The 21,155-nt window shown below is 38.3% G+C and overlaps 1 protein-coding gene across 1 annotated transcript in view; it reads right to left on the reverse strand.

The window, feature by feature from the left end:
- sh2b3.S (SH2B adaptor protein 3 S homeolog) overlaps positions 1–21,155 on the reverse strand; it is an 85,456-nt gene that overhangs the window by 36,529 nt on the left and 27,772 nt on the right. Inside the window, exon 3 of the mRNA XM_018244217.2 lies at positions 20,171–20,986. Within this exon, the coding sequence (XP_018099706.1) occupies positions 20,171–20,986 (816 nt within the window). The remainder of the gene's footprint in view (positions 1–20,170; positions 20,987–21,155) is intronic.

A 21,155-nucleotide genomic window follows, 5' to 3' on the forward strand; every position in this document is an offset into this window, starting at 1 on the left:
GCATAAGAAATACTCATATTCCTATATATAAGAAAAAGCAGCAGAAATAGAATCCAGCCAGTTCTGCATTTTACAATCGAATAAGGTTTGTCACATTTTACTGCTTCACCACAAACACACGCTCCTCAGCTTAAATATATTTTGCACACGTACAGAAAATGATCAGATATTATAAAAAGTACACTTTCTGTTTCATTTGTAAGGCCAAATTGTAATAAGTATGTGAAATGCCAATGGACTCTAAAAGTTCATTCAGATTCATATGCTTCATACAGTGGTGCCTGAAAGTTTTTTTTATATGAATGTGACCTAAAACATCATCTAATTTTCAAACAAGTTTTAAAAGCAGAGGAAAAAACTAGTTAAACAAATGAACACAAATTATTATATCTGGTCATATATTTATTGTAAACAAAATGATCCAATAACATTTATGCATGTGGCAAAAGTAAATGAATCCTTAGGATTATCATATAATTTGAAGGTGAAATCAGAGTCTGGTGTTTGCAGTCAATGGGATGACAATGAGGTGTGAGAGACCCTTTTTTATTTAAAGAATGGGGATCCACCAAGTAGACTATCCTAAACAGGCAAAATGCAAACAACACCTACAAGAGGGGGCGACAGGAGAAGAGCACTGCTACAAAGAGTAATTTAGATTAAGAAATTGGATAGTATGCAACCAAATGGTAACATACTGGTTGGATGTATATCATGGCTCGAACAAAGGTTTCTGGGGAACTCAGAAAAAAAGTTGTTGATGCCCATAAAGCTGGAAAAGGTTACAAGACTATCTCTAAAGAGTTTGGACTCCACCAATCAACAGTCAGACAGGTTGTCTACAAATGGAGGAAAATCAAGACCGTTGTTACCGTACCCAGAAGTGGTCAACCAAAGATAACTCCAACTGTTAGATGTCTAATAGTCTGAGAGGTTACAACGGAACCCAGGGTAACTTCTAAGCAACTAAAGGCCTGTCTCACACTGGCTAATGTTGATGTTCACAAGTCCACCGTTAGAACACTGAACAGCAATGGTGTGTATGGTAGGCTAGCAAAGATAAAGCCACTGCTCTCCTCCAAAAATATTGCTGAGCATCTACAGTTTGCTAAAGATCATGTGGACAAACGAGAAGGATACTAGAAGTTTTGTGGAAGGATTAAGCCAAACTAGAACTTTTTGGCTTAAATGAGGAGATTTACATTTGGAGAAAGAATACTGCATTCCAACATAAGAACTGTATCCCATCTGTGAAATATGGTGGTGGGAGTGTTCTGGTTTGCATAGGGCAGGCAAAGTATGGCACACACAAGGAGCATAGGGCAGAGAATGGCACGCACATGGAGTATAGGGCAGGCAGAGTATGTCACACAGGGAGCATAGGGCAGGCAGAGTATGGCACACAGGAGCATAGGGCAGGCAGAGCATGGCACATACAGGGAGCATAGGACAGGCAGATTATGGCATACACAGGAACCATAGGGCAGGCAGAGTATGACACACACAAGGAGCATAGGGAAAGCAGAGTATGGCACACACACATGGAGCATAGGACAGGCATAGTATGGCACACGCAGGGAGCACAGGGAAGGCAGAATAGAGCAGGAGACAGGGAAACCTATCAGGACCACTCTAAGATGGGCAGTTCATACTGTGCTAAATACAGTGACACAATGCTGAAGCCCCTCCAGCATTTTGAGGTGTGAACATGTGAACAAAGGCCTTCCAAAAGGCACAACAGACAAAACCACCCTAAATTGGATAGTAGATTTTGTCTAACTCCCTCTCCTGCATATGTAGCAGGCAACAGTTTGCCCCAAAAGTGTTATTGAGAGTCTGGGTGCAGAAGAGGCAGAACGAGGAAGTAAAGATTAGAGTCTATATTAGTGTATCTCATGAAAAACTGGAATTCCTCAGATGGCTGCACTGTGGTTATCTATATTGTTCCGGAGCAATTTCAAGTATGCACTTAATTCTCTGGCATGATTCCAATTCAGCAGGATCCTTAGAATTCACATGAGCCAATACGGAATTCATGTTGTTATAGGACCTTACAGTGCCTGATAAGGAAAGACAAGGCATCTTTTGGCCATAAAGGAGGTTTATATATTCTACTGTGTAACCTTCCTCTTACAATGAGGTTTCCTAAACAATGGACATTTAGGGTAATTACATACATTGCAACTCTAGCACTTCATCAAATAACACCCGTTGGATTTTGTGAAATTCGTTTGTAAAAGCAATTGTCAGTTGACTAAATCAGCGACTGCTTGGTTTAGGAATCATTGCTCCTCTTTTAAAGTAGCCTAAACACACAGCTAGGGCGCTATATTGCCCAGTATGCCATAGCCCTTAGTAATAAATACATTTTTCTTCATAGGCAAATGTATCAAGCACCAAAAATATGGACAAACATAAATATGTATCTGTGTGTATACGCAAGAGAGTATGAGAGAGAGAATGAGTAATAGATACATGTATGTAGAAGAGTGAGTGCATGGATAAATGTAAGTGGGTGCACAGACTGACCTACTTTTACAGTTTTCCTAAAAATGACACCTTTTTAAGCAGAGCTCCTCCACAAATATTTGTATGTCCACATACACAAACATATAATACATAATAACTTGAGATATAAAATGAAATAACTCCTTATAAATGATCAGTTTAGTAATGTCAGAGGGTGACAAATAAATTGGCAATGATCCTTATTGGAGTTAAAACAATCCTATTGGGTTTAGTCAATATTTAAGTTGTTTTTTGGAGATGCAAATTACAGAAAGACCCCTTATCTGGTAAACCAAAGTATTCTGTATAACAGGTCCCATAACTGTATACCATATATATATTATATATACTGTAGTTCTTGGTTAGTTTCAGCCTGTAGGCAGGCAGGGGTTCCAGGCAAGCCTATCTACTAGGTCTAACAATGCCAATGTTAGTTGTTTATTTTCTATATGCCTGACACTAGGTTCCAAGGAGCAGTTATCGAAAGCAGAAAGGGCAACCTTTTACTGGCATTCCTTTTCTTTTAAGTTCAGCAACATTTCTCCTAGCAGTGCAGGCAGATCATTAGGTGTATGGAGAATTGTACCCAATGCTCATCGGCAACTGATTTGTCATTTATATAATGCATTTGCATCATGTGCTAGCCATGCCAGCAGCAAAGTGGTTAAACCTTTAAGACAGAAAAAATATTCGGTGAGGTTTCTTTCATTGCTTCTCTTACACCACAGAGAAGCATGGATACAAGAAACAGTGTTTCCAAAATAAGAAATCTGCTAATCAACAACCGACTTGCATCAACCACAGGCTCAGTGAGTTAAGTTTTTCTTCATGTCAGACCGAGAACGGAAAAAAAAAAAAGTGTGGTTAAAATATATGTTAGAGGGGAAAAAAACCCTTTATATTGCAAGGCAAAATAACAATGTCATGAACTGAAGGCTAGAAAAGGAAAGTAACAGGCAGCTAGCAACCTTCGAAGAATAAATGATTCAAATCAATAGCTGAAAGAAAAAGTAGTAGTGCCGCAAAATGTTCAGATTCTAGGAGTGAACAGTGCGAAAGCCATAAATATAGCTCCATTTAGTACCTATGGGGGAGGACGAAAGAATTCTGCAATTTTAGTGCTTTCCATTTAGAACACATTTCACACAATAACCAGATCCTCCATGTTGTACCAAGTATTAATACATAACAGATCAAAATCAGCTAAAACTCTGCAAACTGACATTTAAATGAATCCTCAATGGCAAGCCAAAATCACTTGTGGTTGCTGCAACTCACAGCTATTCTCCTCTATATATAGGGATGTGAAAATCTTAGACACCCTTACACTTTACAGTCAGGCACAACCCTAGTAATATGGACACCTCAGTGGGTCCTTATGGGGACCTTGTGCTTATGTAACCCCTGCAGTTCACACAGTGTACACCAGATGGCACTGTGCCAGAGTATAAAAGGTTTAGGAACCATGTGCTCTGGGTCCATTGCTTTAGCCCAACCAAGCAGGCTGGAAGGGAATGGGTAGTGCTGACCCTAGGCACCTAGGCCCTAGTAATTAGACAGCTATACTCGTTTTATAGATCGCTCTAGGAGTGATAGAGAGGTTTTTTTAGTTGAGCAGCTCAAGGCTCCGCCGAGGAGATTAGAGGGATTAAGATCCCAGGGTATTACTGGGTATTACCATCATTGTGCTACTGCATATATATATATATATATATATATATATATACTGCATATATATATATATATATATATATATATATATATATATATATATATATATATATATATATATATATATATATATATACATACATATATATTAAAAAAAACACAAATAAGGCAGCACTCACTTGATCATCAATCGTGTATTAAGTATAAATCAGGCTACGTTTCGGGCATGCATCGTGCCCTTTATCAAGCCAAAATTACACATGGTTTACAGGTGTACAAGGTCAGGTGGTTTTAAAGAGAGATTATCAGGAAATGACATCAGACCTGAATATACATTTATGACATATATATATATATATATATATATATATATATATATATATATATATATATATATATATATATATATATATATTTTTTTTTTTTTTTTTTTTTTTTTTAAATGGCCAGCATTATCTTTCTAGTGTAAATGTGTTGTATTTAGTAATGCCAAAAGCATGAGCGCAAAGCATGGGATGGGGCAAGGCACAGGGTAAAACTCCCATTCTCTCCTTTTGCCTGACATACTGGAGAACAAAGGAGTGAGAGCTATAAGCTGAAAACAAATATCCACCAGCACCTAATTTAAAGGTTAATTACCCCCACAAACAACACTAAAATCGTCTATATAAGTATAATGTAGAGAATATAGCAGTATTAACTTAATATAGCAGTATTAACTTTTCTACATATATTTTGCCAGTATGCTGATGAAATCTAGGAAAATCTAGGAAGAGGTGCTCCCAATGCAATTTTATTCTCTTTGGGCAGGGAACGGTGATTCCATTTTTATCCAATGGTTTTATGCTTATTTTAGGTGGGAAACTGCCTCAGTAGCTTTCCTTCTCTTTTAATGAATAGTTGCACCTGAAACCAATGGGTTTTTTTTAAGGGGGATCCTGTACTTAATTCAGTTGGCTCGCTCTTTCACCAGAGCTAATAGTGCAGTTCAAGTATCTGAAAATAGATGTGATTTTTTTTTATACTGTATTGCGTATAGCACCCATCGTACAATTCCGGTTTTAAACATTAGAGGAACATTGACTACTCTGCATTAGGTTGGTCGGTGGGAGTTAAACATAAGCTCAGCAATATATGTTCCTTCCAAGTTTCTGGTTTTTATTCCCTGTTCATGGCAATGTCAAAGGTTTACAAAAAACAACCAATAATACAGACCTAATTAAATTATATTATGGATTTTATGGTCCCCCCTCATGCTTTAAAGCTGTGCTATTCAGACTTTCTGATAAAGTCCCTCTCTTTGAAGTCCAACAGCGTCTGTACTCATGACTTTCTTAGGTGCATTTGGCACAGGGTGCAAAGTGAAGGTGCTGTGCCATGTGTAAGTGCTATGTGTTGTGCCCAACAGAGTTCATATAATTACACATCTTGAACTGGAGATAAAGAAATGTAATTTATGGCCAATCAAAAAGCAAAACATATATCAGCTATTTTTTTTTTTTTTTTTTACCAAGAATGATGAAATATGTTTTAAGATTTGGGGAGGTGAAAGTTTAGACAGGGTGTGCAGAGCAAGTTCTATCTGATATTTCATGTTCATGGGATATCACTTACTGAAATGCTGATGCAGAGAGCTTAAGTGAACATAATGTCATTGTTCAGCAAACTACATGTGCATAGACTGTTTTACAGGAAGGAAGTGGACTAGTGCTTTTTCAGCAAAGATAAGAAGTTTGATTGACCTTATACTATTAGTAGCTGTTCCAGGAGAAACTTAAAGAAGCTGTAGGAAATGGGCAATGGTGAGAAACCAACGCTACAACACTAAATACTGATAATGCTTAATAGAAGTATTGTTGTATTAAAGAGACTTTGATAAAAATCAGACCCTTGAGGCTGTATTTTTTGCATGTAAATGTATGGTGCTTGCTGTGTCACAGAGCCAGGAAGAAATATTTTTGGATTGTGGAGGGTCAGGTTCATGCAAAATGACAGGAGAGCAACAGTGTCATATTTCTCCTTATTTAAGCAAGCCATAGAAGTTGATAGATAAAGATAAGATTGTCTATAATGAAGGCCTATAGGTAAAGGTGGCCATAGATGCAAAGATCCGCTCGTTTGGCGACGTTGCCAAACGAGCGGATCTTTCCCCAATATGCCATTAACAGGCATGGCTATATCGGGGGTAATCTGACTGTTCGGCCGTATGGCCGAACGATCAGATTACGATGTGCCGTGAGCTCCGGCGGGATCGGTCGGGTCAAAATCAAACCTGACCGATCGACCAAACGACCGATCTCCGCCGGGCGAAAGATGTCGGCACACGCCACACACGATCCGAAAATCGTACGAATCCTCGATTCGTACGATCGGATCTGTGTGTCTATGGCCACCTTTAGAGTTACCCAAACAAATAAGGGAAAAAATCAGGACAAGCAGGACTGGTCAACAGTAGAAGTTTCTGCAAGTAGTAAGGGCGATTGCTTGCCCACAGTTATGAATAATGTCTGCTGTATTTATGATTTTTGTCTGCCCTGTATCAAGTTAAGACAAGGAGGACAGGGTTAAGACAGTCACAGAACTTCTGGCTTACCAATTCCACACAATTTAGTTGCATCACCCCTCTAGTCTAGTATTATTACAGCAGGAGGAGGCAGGGTGCCCCATGTTAGGGTCTTCAGAATAAAAAGGACCCCTGTGTAGGGAAAGATCACATAGCCTGCCAGTTCCTATAGAGCTAGGCAGGAAAAATAAGCTTTTAAACTTCTCTTTTTCAAAACCGGTACATTAATATATGAGGTTGCAAGAATGGTCCAGGGAGAACTTTAGCTGAATTGACTTTATTTTCAATTTAATAACCCAAGAACGAAGCTTTGTGGGGCTGAAAACACAGCAAGTTTTTTTTTCCAAAATGAATTGTTGTTTTATAAAATTGGCAATCACACACTTATATTTAAGAGTACAGTAATGTTGCATCATTAAACGATTTGTGTGCTTGCCAGAATCACCCAGCAACTGTAAATACTTTTTCTATATTCCTTCCTACAACAGACAATAGTAGCTAAAACAACATGAATCATTAATTTTACGTCAATTCTTAGGTCATATGTATATTTTGGGACGTTATTAGCAAGGAATTGCAATACGTGGAAATTGTTAACTTCCTCTGGGGTTCTTTATTTCCTAAAGGTAACTAAAAAGTTTAAATTGCTAAAGAAGAGCAGCCTGGGATTAAAGGGGGGGAGTCCCGCTTACCAAACAGCTGCAGTGACAGATTACATTTGCATGTGGCTGTTATGCTATCACATGGGTTTCCGGTACAAACACTCTTAATTCTAAGAACAATACACTTTCACTGCCTTTGCACTCACTATCACATATTCTACTGGGTTTGCTAAATAAAACTATTTTTGCACACCGAGTGTTACATGCCATCAGCGTGGCTTCTATCTTTTCCAAGTTATCTTTTATCTGCAGAGCTTGTTTGAGCTCTGAAAATTACCTGGTTTACAAATGCAAAGACCTCATGATCTGGGGTTCCCAACCACATAAAGATAAAGCCATATTCAGCAGCACACTCATGCAAGTTTTTATGACTAGCTTAGTGCAGTGGAACATATTTGGGAGAATTTTGAGACTGTTCTGCTGTCTTACCCTCAGCCAATCATTTAGCTTTTAGGGTCTTCTAAAACCTTGCATGATGCTTAGCAAACGTATATGAAAGCTGCTAATCAGGACTTCACTGAATATGCTAATATAGCATGCTAAATTTAGGAGGTAGCAGTAAAGTTTTGCGACTGTAGGACATGCACACTCCAAATATTGTGCAGGACACTACTGAGTGGTGGAGGGATCAGTCTCTGACCCATGCTGCATCTGTGATCAATTAAAATGAAAACATGTGGTTTATCACACTATACGTACATTTTGAGCTATGTTTAAATCCTCTCCAGTGCTGGGCATGAGGAGGCCATAAACATTTACAGGATCATTTATTAATTATGCAATGCATTAGTTTACTATCCATTAATATCTATAAATGCACTTAATGCCTCCCAGCCTTCATGTAGAATAGGAAAGCTGAGTACGGGTGTTCATTGTTTTTCCTGCAGATGGCTGAAAACAAATCACTGCCTAGGTGCAAATTTGACCAGTACAAACCGTGCATGTTATTACATATGGTGCTAAGTTTCCTAATTGCAAAATGAGTTCATAAAGGGGCAAATTCTACATGGATCACCTCTGTAAAAATGTGCACACGATTTGCATGCCATATACCTGCCCCTCCTACTTCTAGAATTACTTTTCCAGAAGCCTGCTTAGAAATCCCCATCTTCCTACCCATAAATGCTCACTGGATACATGTTTGATGTTCTGTAAGCTTGGGAAACAGAGGAAAGGAAGGAGACCAGACAATTGTGACACAATTGTAAGTTAAGCAACTTTTAGATCCCTGGTACAGCAATTATGGCACCTGGAAATGGTGTGAATTAGAGTCAAAAAAAGAGTGAAAGGAGGTCAAACTGCAGAATAGTCATGTGAAATGTGTATAACTTGTCAAGGCTGATGTGGGCTAGTATGCATTGTAAAACAGTACAAATCACACACTGACTAATTTAAAAAAAAAAAAAATCCCATAAGAGCACTTCGTTCATAAGTAATGATGATTTCATATCAGTATAACTGTGGGTGAAACATATTTGTGATTAGCATTCTCTATGGTTTCGTGCACATTATGTGAAACCACATAAAACACTGATCAGATTTAATGAATTTTCTATGTGATTAATATAACGATTATAATATAATGAGTATTTAAAAAAAAAAAAAAATGTATTAAGCCTTATGTTGAAGAGAGCATGTACAGCAAATATTTGCAAGCAACACACCACCCCCAGCTTCCTGATTTGGAATGCTCTATTTTGACAGCTCAACCCGCAGTCCCGGGTTTGTTACTGAAATATCCTGATCTCCTGCACTGAACAGCCAGAAAAATATACAACGTTTCTAACTTAACTGAAAATAATAATTGCTTAATTGATACCCATGGCTACTGCTCCAGCTGAAAGTTCACTGGGCCGGGTACTTCTGCAAGAGCGCCACACTGTCATAGTCTTCTGGATCTTCTTATATGTTCTGGTCCGGGTGTGAAAAGCCAAACCTAGAATTAAATAGCTGGCTTTTCACACATGCGTGCCATTCCCAGGCTGCAGAGAACATTGAAGAAACATATAAATAAGATCACATTGTGGTGCTCCTACAGGATAACTTCAGACTGGTTCAGTGTTTAGCAAACAGAAGCCCCATCCTAGTGTTTCAATTAAGAAATGACTTTGTGGAATGGAAGACTTCACGTTTGTCTGCACTCACAGTGAATTAGTATCTAGCATACCAAACCATTAATGATAGGAGGAACTAAATCATAGAAAAAAGTTGGGTCATGGCGCTTCAACATTATTATGGCATGGGGCAGAAACCTATATTGGCCCTGTGGACTATCTGCAAAAACACAACTAAATATATACCCACTGTACACTGGAATGTCTAACAGAAGCCAGGTATCGCTGAATACATTTGTTGGGCGAAAAAAGCCATGAGAGCTATTTAAATACTGTAAATGTATTACTTATTTCCTTTCTATTAATCTATACAATATTTCAACAGCTTGTGTAACATCTGATAGAAATAACCAAAATTTTTGATTTAGCTTGTAAACCCTAGAGGCATCTATATAGAGGAAAACAAAGGTTTTCTATAAGGCAACAACATGTGCAAAGTCTTTGAATTATGCAGAGATTTTCTAAAATTCTCCAGAATTCCTCAAGGGCATGTAATAAAATAACAATAAGGGAAACTCTAACCCAACCCAGGGAAAGACACTGCAGAAATAACTTAAAAAAAAAACACAAAACATTTGTAATGAATGTATTTTGCAAAGTTGCTTAGTTTCTGTTTAAGATAAAAAAACATAATTCTATTTTTTGGGTCGACATTCCCTTTAATTGCAGTTGAAAGCAATATTCGTTTGGCACTTGCAAGGGAACACTAACCAAGGTGTATCCAACAATTGTATTAAGATTGGTTTATTACACAATGCAATGTGTTATAATAGTAAAAATGAATAGACCTGGGGAGTTCCAGGGAGTATTTAAAACAATCGGTTATTAATTTTCTGACTTACACATGCAGTACTATAGCTATGGAGCTGCAATGTAATCACCTGCCCTGGAATTTTTATTTTATTATAAATGTTTTTAGAAATGTTAGCAGGTTCTGCAGAAATCCTAAGCAAGTTTACTAACATCCATTATCCCCATATTAAGCAACGTATGATATTATTTTGGATATCATTCTTTTTTTTTTTTTTTTTTTTTTTTTTTGGAGAAGGGCGAAAAGTTGACATTCATTTTCTAGGTGGTTAAAATCATGAGATTTCAGGGACATGTCTTGTGTCAGAGTCTGAACGCTTATCTCCTTGGGTTTGCCGCTCAGTGATTATCCCAACAATTTGATGACTTAGGGTAGGCCTACATGGACGTTTTCAGTGCGATCCGAATCGATGCAACAAAAAGCCGGTGTCAAATTGAATGCGACGGAAATAAGGTAAGTGAATGCATTGTCGGATGGTGTTGCATCGTTGATCCGACGCGACACGACTGTCGGATGCAGACGCTGCACATTGCGTCTGCATCTGACAGTTGTGTCGCGTCGGATCAACGCTGCAACTTCATCCGACATTTCCAGCAGGGATCACTCTGTAAACTGTGCAAAGTGATGACCAGCACCCAGCATGGTGAAATTATACCTATGCTTCATATTCTGCAGTAGAACGTTATACATAATATACATATACATAAAATGATGGAATAAAATGATGGAACAAAAAGTCTAATAACATCAAGAATTGTTATTTTGGTTTGGAGCAGAGCAGAAAGTATTTGTCCTTATCCAAATACTGCAAAATGTTCTGGGGCTCATCCTAATTCTGAACCAAATTTGTGCACTCCTAAATTAAGTATCATTCATGTGCAAACAAATAGTTCATCCACAGAGAGAAGTAAAACTGTGTTATGCAGAAGTATGGCTGCTTAGGGAATTTCAAGCAGTGTGAGTTTCTTGAAGCATGTGAGTAGGAGGGGGATGTGGTCATTTCTTGTTTGGTGTATGGCTTTATGGAACTTGTGGCTTAAAGAGGAGAACAATCTGTAATCAGAATTAAATATACCCAGAAACCCAAAATGTTTTATTTCAGCAGAGGTATATCAGCAAGTCACTGCTTGGGAGCCCAAAATTGTAGATGGTGTAGAATTGTGGCATTGTCGGAAAAATTCCAGAATATGTTTGCTAATCATCTTCCCAAGGTGAGAAGGGCAGCAATAGATTTTATTAGTAGGACATTAACTACTAGTTATACTGTTGTACATTAGCAGATTAATCATCCTCAAACACTTTGTATGGCTTTACATAGTAAGATGCATTCAGTAGTTGTGGAACAAATCCAGGGCAGCAACTTGTCTGCAAAGTTCTTTATTGGGATAATGAGTTACACAACATGTTTCGGGCCCACGCCCTTTATCAAGTGTAAAAAGGAACAACCAAAAACAATCATTTATAATCTCATGTGACTACCAGCAGTGCAGTATGGGTAAAAGTTTTCCATTAACTATTTAGTGTTATACATCTTAAAGTGCATTGTGCAACTAGTAAGAAAGACACTTCAGATACCATTATAATCATCATTCAAGCCCCCATATTTTAGCCATACACTGGCCAACCAATAGGGCAGTGGTCGACGGGAAGATGTCGTCCACGATAAAAATGCATTGCTGCGGGCAACAAATCGCCAGAAAATCTCCCTGCCAGCCACTACCCATAGTTGTTAAATGGCCATAGAAAGAGATGGTCAATTACCATTGTTCCATTCATTAAGGCCACGAAGGATGTGTGACTTTTTACACTTATTTACTGCCAACGTTCAATTTACCATGGTCAAAGGTGTATTGGACACTATGTCTGAAATCTCATAGGATCACATTTTAGTCTAACTCCATTTTTTGCCCTGGGGGGAAAAAAGTACCAAGATAGAGGACTAGAAAATGACCGCTAATTTGTGTATAACTATATGTGGCACATCACACTACCATTATGCCAGGCTATGAAATGTAAATGCCAGGCTGTCAATGTACAATGAATGTGTGTAGAGTGTAGGCCAGTTTGTTGGAAGAACCAGGGCTATACATTTTAGGAAGTGAAATAAGCAACTAAGGGAAAACCTAGTCAATGTATTCACCACCCTTTTTATAAACAAGTGCTTACTTATATTACTTGTGTCTATTCCTCTTTTCACTGTCATGTTCCCTGTTTCTGGCCCTTATCCACTTGTAGAAAATGCTTTCCTATTGAACTGTTAGTTACATTAACATATTAGACTATATCTGTCATCTCTTCCCTTTCTTTCTTCTCGAGTTCTAAAGTCACTTTGCTTACTACTGTTATAAGACGGGTCAAAATTGTTAGAATTCACCCTGCTGACCTTTTCATAAAGTGGCATAACATTATATGTCCTTCAGTCAGATGAAGCGACAAAGAGTGAAGCAGAGCACACTCCTGGAGATTGGATAACGAGAACTCCTGGTGCTCAGTGCTAGGAGTCCGGCGACCTCCAATATGACATCAAATGGTAAACACACTGGCACACAAGGAACTTTATGCAGGGTTACCCCTTGCGTTTATTAAGTGCGGACCTTCAGTCAGATGAACCACTCCTTCTAGCAGTGACCAGTTTAACAAGATCAGTCAATGGTGACGCAAGCGTTTGTCTGCACCTTTGCAATTAAGTGACAGTTAGAAGGTTTTGTTTTGCTGTACTCTAGTATCACTTTCTCTGTACCAAAAATCCTTTGTGTATAGTGTTAGGGTATACTTTATTTTGGAAAGTAAGAGGCACATTAAGTTGTAAAAGCTATAAAATTGAACTGCAACATCTTTGTTGTATTTCTTAACAATTGCCTGTAGCCTTACAATTAATCCTTTCCTCTTGAGTACCAATGAATGTCTATTTTTTTCCACTATCTCTTTTTTTCTTCTGTTAGTGCTTTCGAGTATTTAGTACCCTCATCTTAGCTTCCCACTTCATTTATATGCCATAATAATGTTTTCCTTGTTTTGTTTTCACTAACTTACTTTGCGCATCACTTTTTACCACTGACTATTGTATGATTTGGTGCCTGCATTCCACATAAAAAATTCAGTTGATTACGTCCCATCTGAGCCTAGTTACTTCTTCCAAATTCTAAATAGGGATGTCGCGGACTGTTCGCCCGCGAACTAATTCGCGCGAACATCGACTATTCGCGTTCGGCGAATGTTCGCGAACGTCGCGCGACGTTCGCCAATTTGGGTTCGCCTTAGCTGGCGCTTATTTTTGCCCTCTCACCCCAGACCAGCAGATACATGGCAGCCAATCAGGAAGCTCTCCCTCCTGGACCACCCCCACACCCCCTGGACCACTCCCCTTCCATATATAAACTGAAGCCCTGCAGCATTTTTTCATTCTGCCTGTGTGTGCTTGGAAGAGATAGTGTAGGGAGAGAGCTGTTAGTGATTTGAGGGACAGTTGATAGTAACTTTGCTGGCTAGTAATCTACTTGATACTGCTCTGTATTGTAGGGACAGAACTCTGCAGGGATTTGAGGGACATTTTAGGTTAGGTAGCTTTGCTGGCTAGTAATCTACCTTCTACTGCAGTGCTCTGTATGTAGCTGCTGTGGGCAGCTGTCTGTCCTGCTGCTGATCTCTCATCTGCATCTGTTCTTCAAACAACTGCCACCTAGCTGTCTAAATATCAATAATAATACCGTCTCCAGAAACACCACCCGAGTGACGTTTTTCAAGCAGCAATAATATATTCCGTATCCAACGGCTGTAGTGTATACGTTGACCTTGCAGGCATTATTTGCCCAGTCTTTAACCAAGTGCCACCTAGCTGTGTGAGCTTTTTCACATTCCGTGTCCAGAAACATCACCTGAGTGACGTAGTGTGATTTCTGCCCTTTACAGCACAAAACGCAGCGCTGTGTCAACAATGGATTTTTCAGATACATTTTTGCCCTTGATCCCCCTCTGGCATGCCACTGTCCAGGTCGTTGCACCCTTTAAACAACTTTAAAATCATTTTTCTGGCCAGAAATGTCTTTTCTAGCTTTTAAAATTCGCCTTCCCATTGAAGTCTATGGGGTTCGCGACGTTCGCGAACTATTCGCATGTTTTGTCGCAAGTTCGCGAATATGTTCGCGAACATTTTTTCCGCCGTTCGCTACATCCCTAATTCTAAAGCACCAGTTTTATTATGGAAACTAGAGGGGATAGGATTCCTTATCCAGAAACTCATAATACAGAAAGCTCTGATTTATGGGAAAATCATCTCCCATAGACACCATTTAATCAAATAACTCAAATTTTAAAAAACGATTTCCCTTTTCTCTGTAGTATTAAAAAACACAGCCTTAAACTTGATGATAACCAATATATAAAATAATCCCATTGGGTTTATTTAATATTTAAATTCAATTCTAGCAGACTTACCCCTATATGTAATAAATGGCACTAAGTTTGTCCAAGAGCAGTAAACCGTAGCAACTAATAAAATGCTTTTAAACGGTAAATGCTACTTGCTGATTCACTGCTATAAGCTGCACCTCCATCTTGGCAAACTTATTGCCTTTTATTAAAATGCTCTAAAGTATGGTGAACCAAATTATGAAAAGACCACTTATCTGCAAAATCCAGGTCCTACACCTTTACATGCATATTTATAGTTAGTCCATAACTTTTTCTGTTTGGACAAGAATGCTTGGTTTTGTTTGATGCCTGGAGAAGTGAAGCAATGTTGCTTTTCGAGGATCTACTGCTTTTCTCTGCATATTCCTCCTAGCAGCAGAATTTAGAATTGGTGCATAATTGTGATTAATGAATATAGGTTGGGTTAAAAAATTATTAATATGGATAAAATTAATTAAATAAAATAAATAATTAAATAAACTAATTCAGGTATGGGATCTATTATCTGGAATGCTTGGTGTTGCTCTGGTGTTTTTCCATATAAGGGATCCTTGCATAATTTGGATAATCACAGAATCAAGTAGAAGGTATGGTTATATTATTGTACAGAAAAAAATAAATCAGTTTTAAAAACATTTGAAACATTTGCTTATAATGGAGTATTTGGGGGATACATTTCCCATAATTCTGAGCTTTCTGTATAAGGGATCCTTTACCAAGAAAAAAATGAATTAAACAAATTGTGTCCCTGACTAGTGACCGATGGAGCCCAGGTACCTTCTACTGTTTATGTTTGATATGATGCCCTGATTAAAACAGCTCTAAAAAAAACCTAAATTTTTAAGGATAATGGCACACTGGGCAATTTCAAAAGCGTTCTTGCTTCGTGACAGGGGATAAAAAGAAAAATCACCACCCAATGAAAGTAAATAGGAATTGCTGGTATCACTCAAAAGCACACAGGGAAAAAACAGTAATTTGCAAGTATTTCACACATGTTATCCATAACCATGAAATCTCACGGTAAAAGGTTATGGGCACAATTTGAAAAGTACATATGGGAAGCTCCACTGCCTGCACAGTAATTTCATCATTCGTGTCAGTATACATATCTATAAAAACAGATGCACACGCACCACCTACATTTTATCAATGAAGAAATGGAGATGCAGCATTAGAGTGCTTTCCCCGAGGTGTTCCCAAAGCCGGCTGACAGATAAGTGAAAAAAAAAAAAGACTTTTACTGAACCCGCTTTGACCTTGGCTCCATGTGACTCAAATTAGGAGCAAGAAACCTGCATAAACCAAAATCCTCATATTGAACATTAACTTTAAAATCTGAATTCCAAATTTCTTTTAAACCTGATGCCAAAACAAAATGATTGGCATGAAAGAAGACACTACTTTCCAGGCTCGGATTTGTGGCAAGGCCACAAATTCCCGGGCATAGGGCAACAAGATGGTAACATACATAGTAACATAGTAACATAGTAAGTAAGGTTGAAAAAAGACACATGTCCATCGAGTTCAACCTTTTTTTTGTTTTTTTTTTTGTTTATTAACTACCTATCTGCCAGTAGGGGCGGCATTCCGCCCAGCTGCATTCTAAGAGGTGCTAATTGCCATCTTTTCGGTTCAAGCACGCATGTTTCTGCAGCGCAACGTTGCTGGGTGCTAGGGCCCTGTGGCACAAAGAGGCCTCAGGCGGTGAAGACAGGAATCTGGCCCTGCTACTTTCACTCTCATCAATCCAGGATAACACTCCAATCTATATTCTGTGGGATTAGGATAAATGCATAAAATGGAAAGCGTGCTGACATTATTGTCCCTTATTTATATGGCACTGACATATTCTACAGTGCCTTTCAGACATTATACTTTATCATTTCATGCTATGATTAAGAGAGCCACCATCTCCAATCTGCAGACCCAAAGCATGCCTTTTCCTCCTGATGCCATATACAGGTATGGGACTTGTTATCCAGAATGCTTGGGACTTGGGGTTTTCCAGATCTTTCTGCAGCTGGGTTCTTCATACCTAAAGTCTACTAGAAAATCATGTAAACGTTAAACAACCCCAATAAACTGGTTTTGCTTCCAATAAGGATTAATTGTGTCTTAGTTTGGATCATGTACAAGGTGCCGTTTTATTATTACACAGAAAAAGGAAAACATTTTTTACATTTCTAGTTATTTGATTATAATGGGGTCTATGGGAGATGGACTTTCTATAATTCTGAGCTTTCTGGATAACGGATCCTATACCTGTACTTGTTAGAAAATAAGCGAAAAATAGACACTCAAAACATAGTAACATAGTAAGTTAGGTTGAAAAAAAGACACACGTCCATCAAGTTCAACCTTTTCACTCTATTTTAACCTGCCTAACTGCCAGTTGATCTGGAGGCTGGCAAAAACTCCAATAGGCAGCACTCAGCCTGCAATGTCTGACTCTGCATTACGGCTTCAAACACTCCTGCAATAGTACTTGAGTGAGAAAATATACATCTATGCAGCTAATGACTAGAGAATTCTATGATCACCTACTCACACCTCTCACACACTAGTCATATTTTTTTTTAAATGCCTTTCATCTTATAGATACATTCAGAAACATGTTTTTAAGGTCAGCAACTGCAGGAAAGGTAAAACATGTGGATACATTTATTCAAACATTTTAGCACAATATCTGTATTTCAAAATACCGGATGTATCAAACCAGTACATTATATTTAAGTGCATTACATATGAGTACATAAAGTAATGTAATGTTTTGTTTACGGATCACTGTGCAAGGTATAGTATGTATAAACTTAGACTGTAAGCTCTACGGGGCAGGGACCTCCTTCCCACTATGTCTCTTACCACATAGCACTTAAGCTCCTTGTCCTGATACGATTCTGTATATATTTATTATGTGATTTGTCTTCCCTGTGTATACTGTGTAGCCAAGAAGGGGCTCATTGTTTCCTTTCTCGCTCAGAATTAACAGCAGATAAAAAAATAAAAATGCAATTTAAAATATAAAAAAATAAAGATTTAAAAAAAAAAAAAATGTTATACAGGGAACATTATTAAAAAAAACATTATTAAAAATAATGACATTGTCCCAATTCAAAACACATACCCACAAAAAGAAAGCACAGATGTATTTCATTCATAAAATTTATTAAAATCAGCTGCAAATGACCTTGTGTACATGAATGGGAATTGCCAACCTCCTAAAGCCACACTAAGCTTCAATTCATAAATACCTTGGCATGAGAATAAATTAACTAGGAGGCCAAAGCTTCAATTCATAAATTCCTTGGCACGAGGATTGACTCTGCCACAGGCCTGCACAGCACGGAAATAAAATCCTTCAGACTTCCTTTATACCATGATCCATCAGTTCAAGACAAAATCATAAGCTGCGTTAATATGAAACTGCAACCTAACTAAACCAGACTGTCTGTCTTTCTGTCTGTCATACATACAGGCTGATAGTATTTGGACATAAATTACAATCCACAAATATACATTAAATACATTACAACAAAGGCAAAAAATTTAATTTATTGTCATTACTTTTAGCATTGTACATATAGAGGCACATTTATCAATGGTCGAATTCATGTGAGTTCTTTTAAAACTCCCATGAACTCGAAATTTGACCAATGGAAATTTGTTATAAAAATCTAATTTTTTAAACTCGAGTGAATAAACGATTCGAACTCGAATGTCAGGAAGGATGCAAACAACTCCAAATTGATCCCTGGACATCTCCCATTGACTAAAACAGCAATTAGGCAGGTTTTAGGTGACAAATAATCAAATTTGAGTTCTTAAAAGGCCAAAAAAATCGAATTAAAATGTTTTGAAAAAGACAAATCCAATTTGAATAACTCCCTAGTCGAATTTATCCATAGAAAAAAACTCGAAAATTCAAATTTTAAATTGGACCCTTGATAAATCTGCCCCATAATGTAATATGCAACTATTCCAGTACTAAACTTATCAAGTATGTATCAGGAAGCTTGGATATGTTTATTCTGTAAAGGAATGGTTTTCAACTATACCAAACCTGCAGATGGTTTTTGGTGTCACAGAGAAACAGTATGACTGGATAGGTGAAATGTATTTCTAAAATTAATCACAGCCACAGGAAATATAGCAAAGCATTGGTTTTGCCAATAAATGCTGGTGTTTTTATACCTATTTCAGCTATTTGACAGACAAAAACTTTCTAATTTACCCTTAGCCCATGTGACATGTGGCATTTTCTCTACAAGAGTATCTATGGTCCTTCTGGCCTGAAACCACTGTTCATTGACACAGTATTAGTGTACAGACAAGCTGGATCTCAACTCAAAACAATGCATACTTTTGTGTTCCCATGCCGTAGTGCTCTTCTGTCTGTGTCCCTGTCAATGTACAGCTTTTAAGGGCGGAAGGAAGTGTATCTACGTTTTCTCATCTGCCACACTGGTGGAGAAAACACCTTGCGTGACATGGCCCTTACAGCTAAACCTAACTCTCAATTCCATAAAACTTTGACATGTTCAATCATTCCCTCCCAGCAGGGACGTAACTACAGAGGAAGCAGACCCTGCAGCTGCAGGGGGGCCCAGGAGGTATAGGGGGCCCCACGAGACCCAAATAAATATATTTCAACATATATTGGTAAAACAGGACAACCTCTGGATACCGTATGTTAGGAGCCATAAAATGAATTTGCTGTGGGCCCAGTAACATTTAGTCACTCTAGTGCCTCCCAGTAGCCCACTTCCATTAATTTATGGGACAAAGAAACAACAACAAAAACAAGTAAGTCTAAACAGATTGGAGCCACGGACTCCTCAATTTCAAAAACATAAGAGCCACATGCAAATAGTACCATACCATAGTTTTCAACTCAGATTATATACAGTTCTTAGATACAACCATTTTGATTATCACGGCTACTTGGGTGTGTGTGGTACTAGCCATTTTCCTTTTTTCAGGAGGAAGGAAACAAAATCACAGGACTACACGAAAAAAAACTAGGGTCTAGGGTTACCAGAACCAAAGTCCCTAGAAACTAGAGAAGACTGAATAAAAGGCTCTATTACCTTTGTGCATAGTTGATATCTATCAATCGCTAAATAACAGAGGTGCATTACTAACATGTTCAATAATTTAAAAGAAAAGATCACCTGTTCATGGTGTTAAATTGTCATTGTGTACAAGATCCTAAATATTTAATGTACTTGTAAAGGTGGACTTCTATATTAGGAGCAATAGCTAAACATAAGGAAATAGCAGATTAACACAAGAATATTTAACATACAGCTGTAGCTGTTGTACAGTATATACAATGTCAAAATACATATATAAGAATTATATGGTAACTACTATGCTTTGGACCATCTATACCATATTTTTTATCAGTACTTCATAAAAAATACCTTACCTTTGGAGGATCAAATAACTCCAGAAGGTACTCATCACTCTCCAAAGTCCCAGATTTTCGTAAAACTAAACGGCATCTCTGCCAAGAAGTCCCACCATCCATGCAGTTCTCATCCACCATGCTGTAATTTAACTGGCTTTCCTTGCGAATTTCAGTTGCCGGCTCCCGGGTAATAGTCCAAGGCAAAATCCGTTTATGCAAGCCTTGCCAGGGTGGTGGCTCTGTAGAGTCTGTCTCTGCTACCCTGGTCTCAGGAGGAGTAGAATCTGCCGACTTTCTACTGAATATATTTCTAATGCTTCTCCTAAACTGGGCTAGGGAATATCGGATAAAGGATCTTGCAGCTGGGGTATTGCTGCACGGTCGAAGTTCTTCAGAGCTCCATGTTTTTGGTGCAAGTTGTACAGAAGTGTCAGAAACAGTCTGATCGGTATGTTCATGTTGTGCTGTAAATTCTACCTCCACCTTTGCTGCAACCGTACTGGAAGGATCGTCTGATGGCCTCCTACCCGTCTCTCTATAATCTTTGACTCTGCTGAAGGGGAAAAATTTGTATTGGTCCATACCCCAGCTTTCCCTCACCTCGTTCCTGAAATACTGCTGGAAAAGATCTGCAAAATGCAAAGAGAAGATCTCTGCTGCCAGAATGTCATGTTGTGGATTATGGTTAGCGAATAACCAATACTGCTTTGCCAACTCCCTTGCCGTGGAGATAGCGTGGAGCTTGCAGAACTCATTCCAGCCTTGTGGGACAGATGAACTCTCAGGCTGTATAGTGTCCCCATTCATTGCAGTGACTGAAGCAGTTGTGGTATGCTACGAAAGCAGAAAAAGGAAACACTAAGAAAAAAGGGGCTATCCATTGCGTGAACAAGAAAATTTACTGTGATGTCTGCTAAGAGGAAGTTAGTAAACACTTTTTGTATTTAACAGCTAGCCCCAATAAAGCAGGTGACACAAACTATGTGCAATGGATTATAGACAT

Source organism: Xenopus laevis, chromosome 1S (assembly GCF_017654675.1).
Source record: "Xenopus laevis strain J_2021 chromosome 1S, Xenopus_laevis_v10.1, whole genome shotgun sequence".
Taxonomy (NCBI): Eukaryota; Metazoa; Chordata; class Amphibia; order Anura; family Pipidae; genus Xenopus; species Xenopus laevis.